Source organism: Cariama cristata, unplaced genomic scaffold (assembly GCF_000690535.1).
Source record: "Cariama cristata isolate BGI_N322 unplaced genomic scaffold, ASM69053v1 scaffold24758, whole genome shotgun sequence".
In the NCBI taxonomy this organism is placed as follows: domain Eukaryota; kingdom Metazoa; phylum Chordata; class Aves; order Cariamiformes; family Cariamidae; genus Cariama; species Cariama cristata.
In genome coordinates, this window is record NW_009632001.1 from 4,047 (window position 1) to 11,786 (window position 7,740).

The window sequence follows — 7,740 nt, forward strand, 5'->3', positions numbered from 1 at the left end:
ATCGCGCAGCCTGCTCCCGCTGCACTGTCCCCTCCGCAGCCGCTCTTCTCCATCCCTCCAGCTGCGCTCTGCATTGGCGATGCCCCCAGGAGACCGGGGCGGGGGGGGGCCGGGGTTGTGTAGCACAGCAGCTGTGCCCCCCTCCCAGGAGACGGCATCCATCAACCGCTGGCACGTTCACCCTTCTCCTGACCTGGGGATGGCCATTCCCCGGCTGGGCGTGAGCCCAGGCAACACCGCTCGTCAGCCGGCAGAGCGGAGCGGGAGGGTGGAGGGAGGCAGGGGGAGGATGAGATGCGGCAGGGAAGCGGGCAGAGGAGCCAGGCGCGGAGGTCTGGCCCGAGGGGCTCTGGATCAGCCTGGGGTACCTTGGCTCCGGCCAGAGACACGGTGGGTGATTTCGAAGTGTGCCATATCAGGCCTGCCTCTATTCCTCTGTGGGCAAATTTATAAATCATGAGTCAAAAAGACATTTGATTCATTTAAATAGAAAGGATGTGATCAGGACTGTGAGACTTCAGAGAAGATCAAAGGTTTAAATACGGTCCCCAGGAGAAACAGGAATTATTTAGGCAAGAAATAATGAGATGAAATTAAGAAGGTATTTAGGCTGCACATGAGGAAGAAGAAAGGAAGCGAAGCGAAGCCTCTCTCCCTGGCACAGCGCTGCACGGGTGGTGGGGGCTTCCCAGGGGGGCCAGAGCACCAGAGCACGCTGCCAGCACCCCCCTGCCCCGGCAGGAGAGGCAGGACGGGAGCCCCTGCCCTGGGCTGGCAGCAGCCACCCACCGCTGCAGGGAGCGGAGCTCACACACCTCCAGCTCCACAGATCCCCCGATAATCGCCAGCATCACCACTATTTCCCTGTGAAACTGCCTCCGTGGGGTAGTTCCTGGGCCTCCAAAGGGAAGGAAACCTCTCATCTTCCTTCGGTAGGGAAAATCCTGCTTGAGAGCCTTTCCATCCCACATCCCTGCCTTTGCAGGAGCTCCACGCAAGCCTCTGAAAGGGGCTGTCCCCACGGAAGACGGGATTCGTGTGAGAGCCAGCCTGAGAAATGACAAAAGGCGGGAGGGGGAAGGGAGAGAAGGGCAGAAAATAGCAAACAAAGTGCCCACGGGTGGTTTAAAAGCCCCGAGGAGTTCATACGTCCAAGGACATCATCTCCCCCACGGAGAATGTCTCACAAAGACCCCCGTCCCCTCCGGCGTGGCGAGCTGGGCTGCTGGCTCGGCACGCTTCACCTCCTCCCGCTCTGCCGGCAGCCTGCCTTTGCAGGATTGCAACCCACAGCATTCACAGCCTGCTCCGTCTCTCACCACCCTCCCTTGTAGCCACGAACAAAGACAGGAGGCTTCGCGGCAGAACGGCCAGACCAGCTGGGTAGGGTTTAACCATCCTGGCCCATATGTGCTGAAATACCCAGACATATTGGGGTTGTGTTTAAAGCAACAGCCTCAGCTTTCGCACAGAAAGTCGTTGCTTTTCCGAAGACAGCTTGAAGTTTTACTTCAGGCCTTTGCAAAAAGCCTGGGTGGATTTTTGGGAAAATCTTAGAAAGGCGGAATATTTAAAGCAAGAGGTATGTAAGTGTCCTGGCCACCTTAAATGGTGACAATAAGTAAGGTTTTCAAAGTATGTAATATTTGAGGAAAATATTTTCTCCATGTTCCTAGCTAAAGTCAAAGTAGGGAGAGTAATCGGAGGAAAGAACTCGTTATTTTATCAGCCCCATGCTGTGCAGAAGCACCTCCACTACACAGTGCCTTACAGCAGCTGAAGCACGGTTTCGATGGGAATCAAGAGCTTGCCTCGGACCTCCAACGGACAACTTCCCTGGACCTCGCTGCGTTCAGAGCCAGAACCCTATTTTGGGTTAGAAAGATGGCTTTCTTGTCAACCCTTGCTCTGATAAAGTTAACATAAAGGCTGCAGCTACACAGGATTAATTCCAGGCATTTGGTAACTGGAGACAAATTTCACTGATGCGAGGGGAACCCATGCTTCCTCCCAACATGTGAATCAGAGCCATTATTTTAATGCACACTGCTTACTTTGAGTAACTCTCACACTACAACGCCTCTGCGTAAGGTGTACTATTTGATACAGAGAAAAAATGAGGCATGAATGATAATGCAATGTCATTTGTCACAGCCTGGGAAACCCCAACACGGGATGAACTGGGAATGAACAGAAAAACACAAAGGCTGTATTTCCAGGCATAGTTAGTAAACACAGCAGTCTAAGAAGGTAATCCGGCTATCTCGGAGGAAAGGCAGCAGCATCCTGGATTGAAAGAGGAGGAGGGGACCAGGGCACCCAGGTTGGGTGCTGTGCCAGGGCAGCCACAGGGCTGCCATCCCCCGGGGCAGGTCCTTGGCTCGGTCCCCTGCCCTGTGGGGGAGCACCCAGCAAAGCCCCGTGAAGCTGTCACTCCTCAGGTGGGGGTCATGTACGCTTAGGGCACCCATGAGAGTCTGGTGACAAAAAGAACCAGCTATTTGAAAAGAGGTTCAATTTAATGAACCAGGGCTATTGTACAACACTTGGGGGACACAGAAAGCAAACAACCATCCTCCTCGACAGAGAGCAGCTACAACCCAGAAGCTTTCTCTCAATTTTAGGACATGCTCTTTCTCTTCCCAGGCAGTGTTTCAGGGGTTAAGGACCAGGGTAGTAACACAGGTTGTGCTAGGGCAGGAGGACAGCCTGCCTAACTCCTCACTGCGCATCACATATAATTCCATCCTTATGTGTTGTTTTTCCATAGATGGTCTCTTTTCAGAGAAGACCAGTGCAGCCTTCTCTGTATTAGTGTACAGTGGGGGAACTGAGGTACAGAGAGGTTGAAGTGGCATCACCCAGCAAGGTAATGACACAAAAAAAATGAACCCCATGGACTCTAGAGTGCTGGGCCAGTGCCCTGCTGTTCCCTTGGCCAGGCAGTCTTCTCCCTGAGGATTAAGTCTCCTTGTTCCCTGAGGTGTGGGTGCCACACTACGTAGCAGCCACCCTGGAATGGCACCTGTTCCTTAAAACACTCAAGAGTGAGAATCATACTGGAGACATATACTTGACCCAAAGGCCTACGAAAGTATATGCACAAGGAACTCAGTCTACTGAGATGACCGATTTCAAGCAACATCTGCAGAGAAACAAGGACGTCCAAGGCTTGGTGTAAGTTTCCTCAAATCAGAAATATCCTGCTAAAAGACAAAACAGGAATTTTCTTCGATTCCTGCAGCTTTCAAGTATCTACTCATATCTTCATTGAATGCAGAAGAGCCACAGATTAATACGAACGGCCTTCTTCGACAGGAATTTACTATTGTCTTCATCAAGTCTTCATTGAGACGACCAGTGTACGTATTTTCCTGATAGCTCCAAGGAAGTTTTTCCAGTGAAGTTTCCTGAAAAGGTAAAAAGTTTGCAGTGTGTCACGTTAAAAAGGACAACTGATTGCTTACAGCCAAATCTCCCTCCTCCCCTCAGAGTACTGCACAGGTCATTTTTCACCCTTGTGACTCCATCTGGGTAGAACTGACCCTTCCCGAGAGCTGCACTCCTCTTCCAAAGCCCGGTTCAAATCTTTCCCTGCCATGGGACATGGCCACTCACTCAGAAGGGACTGAGCAAAACCAGAGCGTAACTATCACTAATAAATGCTGCAGAACCTTCTCCTTTGAGAACCACTTCCCAGCGTGCCTTTTCTATTCCCAAGTCCTAAGTCCCAAGTCTATTCCTCTCTATCGCCTTTCCCATTCCCAAGTCTCTTTCAGTCCCATCTCCCTTGACCAAAACTGAAAGAAGCCAGTCCTGCTCCAAACACAGCTCTGCTCCCATGAGAAATGTTAGATCCCATGGTGTTAGATCCAGCGAGGACTCCCCTGCTGCTACTAATTAGAAGCAGAAGGTGCTCAGATGTGGTGGTAACAGGCAGCAAAGTGAAATACTGAGACAGACAGATAAATAATCCTAAAAGGGAGGATGCACGAGTCAGTGTTGGACCACAACCAACCTGCAAAGAGAAGAGAAGAAAGGGAGAGATGTACACACGCGGCAAGCAGTGTTGACAGGGGTCAGGTAGGTTTCTTGCCCTTCACTGATTGAATTTCAAGACCTCCTCATGCTCTTGAGACAGTACTGTCCCGAAAATGGTATTTAAGCTATGTCACCAGAGACAATTACCGGTTATGCTCCTACAGAGCTGCTGAGGGCGTGCCTAAGCCACAAGTACTTTTCCCTATACCCAATCTCAACTTGCTGAAGCCATATGTGGAACATAATGTATGAGACAGATCCACTATGAGAGATACAAAAAATGATTCATCTGAGAAACCAAAAATGCAATGGGATTCATTCCCTTAGCATAAATAATTCTTTCTATATCCTCCCTGCAATGAATCCTCATTTCTGAGGGAAATAACTTTCAACCACCAAATCCAAGCAGAACACAGGCAACTTTGGGACCAAACGGAAATGAAAGAGACTGTTCAAAATGTAAGACCACTGAGATGCATGCCCTCATCCCATGGATTTGGTAGAAAAAATAATTTTACGGAGGGGGAAACAACATTAAGAAGTCTGAAAATGGGTCAGCTGGGAAAAATAATAGCTGGGAAGTTGGTGCTAACATACTAGAAGAGCACTGTAGCCATGAGCAATGAACAGAGGATAAGGCCAGATTAAGGAACCGGTATTAGGAAAGAAGAAATAGTTTATTTCCTGTGAGGCTCCCAGAGTCAAGTCTTCTTTGCACAAATGTTTAGGTTCAGCAACAACCATCTGAAGGCGGGGGGGGCAGATAAACAACAGTGACTATGAATCAGCATGTCCATCCCAACGGGACAGCTACCAAGGAGGTAAAGAGGGACAAGCAGCAATGGTCTCTTCCCTGAAAATCTCCAGATTGGTAGCAGTGTGAGAATATGTAGCAGATTTATGAATAGCAGCTACTGGATCACAAAATAGCTTTAATGAGTAGAAAAGAATTAAGATCACGCTCATGGAGAAGCAGAGGAGACAGAGGCTCATCCAGCACATAGAACCCTCAGGCAAATGTGCTTCATATCCATTTATTTACCTGGCTTAGGATGTAAAATATTCTGATGTTCCAGTATCCAGCCAGATCCTTCAGAAGAGGTTTCAAATAAATTTTGTCAAAGGTACAGAAGCAGCCAACAAGAGTTACAAAGGTTTCATCCTCTTCATCATCTGTTATGGATTGGAGGATGGGAAGCATTGGTGCGAGGCCGGTACCAGACGCCAGCATGAGGAGTTCTCCATGCTAACAACAAAACAGAGAAATTTGAATGAGCTGTGGTGACTGGAAATGGATGTGCTCATGGTCAGTTCCTCCTTGCTGCCATAAGAGTAAAGGGTCCCTTGAGAGAGAACATATTGGAAGGTCATGAACTGGTAAATTCAAATCTCAGAATGTATTTTTCTGCAAAGGATTACAGATAGCACTTCCAGGGTTTATATATCAAATCTAACAAAACTAGATTTTACCCAAATATAATCATTTATCCTAACTTCAGCCTTGATTTCTATTAATTTATATTTCACTTTCAATTCTGCAGTACACTTTGCTGACCCACTGGGTGTTGTTTTCCCACTGGAATGCTCCCTGTGTTTATCGTGGATGTTGCAAAGTACAATCCTGAATGTTCTCTGAAGGAAGTGGTTTCTTCTCCATCCTGATCCACGCATCTTCCTGGTGTATTACCTCACTTTTCTCGGAGAGCTATCAGCAGCACATAGGGCTTCCCACCTGCAAGGGGAGACTTTCACCCTACTCACGATAGGGATGTTCAGGCGGTAAGGTGCTGTGCATAGGACAGAAGGTTCCCAGTACTTTCCCCAGCTGCCAGCCCGCGCACCAGTGCCAGAAGTGGGACTTAAGCCCCTATTAAGGTCTCAGAGGTTGCTGGTGCTCTGTTTTGACTGGGCAGTTTATTGTGAACGGATCTGACCTGCCCGAATCTGAATTCTATTCTATCAGCAGCAAATAGAGATAAAGAAAATTTTACTATGAAACTAATATTTGAGACCTTTGTAAGAATTCCTAAATAAGAAACAGTTCTTTTCAGCAAGTTGTTCTAAACATTGCTCAGGTGCTTTGCAAACTGCATGTGCACAGATCACCCAGACAGCCCCTGAACGCAGACACTTCTAGGCATGACTGCCACGTTCTGTCCCAAATGATTCTCTGGAAGCTTTTAAGAAGAGAAGGGAATAGTAGCCTAAAACAGCAGGGAGAGCATTTCAGGACGCAGCACACAATTGCTCTGCATGGAGCTTGGCCACTGGGATTTTACAGCCTTATTTTTGCTAGGGAAAATAAAAAAAAGAAGAAGAAGAAGAAAAATATGGCTTTAATATCTTAATGACCAGTGTTTCAATTTTGCTCCTCATTTGAAAGGTCAGAATTAAGTAACCAAATTACTATGTGTGAGAAGCCTTCCTCTGAAACTGGATCTGCCTTTCTTTGCAGCGAGCCTGGTATCAGCAGGTGGGATCAACATTTGCAGAGTGGCTGGGTGACATGACACCTCACTGGGGCTGCTACGGTTCAGGGAATACCCAAGAGAGAAAAAGATCAACACCTCTCCTTCGCCCGTGCTCAGCCACAAAACAGCAATGCGGTTCAAACAAGGCAAAACCCGATCCACACTCATTGCTGGTGCAAAGTTCCCTTTCTTAAACACATCAGGAACTTCTAAGGCAAGTGATGCACAGAGCGCCTTGCTAATATTTTCCAGTCTCCTGTCCACCTCCCTCTCCTCTTCCTTCTTAAATATTCTGCAGTTCAATAAGGTGTACTTTCTCCAATTGACTGCTAATGCTGTAGCACTGTACAGTAACCCAGCAAGTCCCTAAAATAATAATGAAAACAGTAATCAAATTGATGTCTTCCCTTTGGAGTATTAAACAAAGCTAGCTGCCACAAGCTGAAACATCCTACGTCTCTTAGGGAACTAACCTTATTAGGTTGATATGGGAACCCTCCAAACGGCCCACGCCAAAAGACCATGTCTCCTTTTTTCCACGTTTTTATGTATTGTGACATTAGCCCAGTTTCATAGCACTAATAAAAAACATTGCACAAAAGAAAAGAATAATTATACTCTGTTGGAAAGTTTCCCAGTTTAAAGTAAATTATAAAGTTATCTACATTTAAACAAGAAGGGGACAAAAAAACATTTCATGCATTTAAAAAGAAAGAAAGATCAGTCTATTTGAAAAATAACTCAAAGTTATACCCAAAACAAAGACATTTAAATTAAATCATATTGGATCCATTCCAGCTTGACTACAATGTAAACACAACCTACTCTCATGCAGTCTGAATTTCCAAAACTGGAAAACGCTTATCAGAGTTCTTGCTTACAAAGCACACAGAGAAGAGTGTCTTGAATGCAAAGCACAGTTCAAGTGTTCTCCAAATCTCCGGGCATGGGGTCTGGAAATGCCCTCTGGGTACTGTTAGTTATATAAACACTGCATAGCTCTTGCTTTATTTCAGTCTCTCAGAGGCTGTGTTCATACAATTAGTGACCTAAAGTCAGGTTTCTCATTTATAAAATGCTTGTTTTCAGAACAGATCATCTGGATGCTGTGGGATGCCTTCACATTTTCAAAAAAATATGTTAATTTGGGCCTCACGGAAGAAAAATATTAGCAAACTCTGCCTTACTTTCTATCAGGCACAAACAATATTATCTAGGCTCTTGCCTG

General features: G+C 46.7%; 1 protein-coding gene across 1 annotated transcript in view; it reads right to left on the reverse strand.

Moving 5' to 3' along the window:
* Nucleotides 1–3,054: 3,054 nt before the first annotated feature.
* Nucleotides 3,055–7,740, reverse strand: part of LOC104166310 (NADH-cytochrome b5 reductase-like) — a 9,843-nt gene continuing 5,157 nt past the window's right edge. The window contains exons 4-6 of the mRNA XM_009706189.1: nucleotides 6,986–7,090; nucleotides 5,084–5,287; nucleotides 3,055–3,410 (exon numbers count right to left, since the gene is read on the reverse strand). Of these exons, the coding sequence (XP_009704491.1) occupies nucleotides 3,207–3,410; nucleotides 5,084–5,287; nucleotides 6,986–7,090 (513 nt within the window). The 3' untranslated portion in view covers nucleotides 3,055–3,206. The remainder of the gene's footprint in view (nucleotides 3,411–5,083; nucleotides 5,288–6,985; nucleotides 7,091–7,740) is intronic.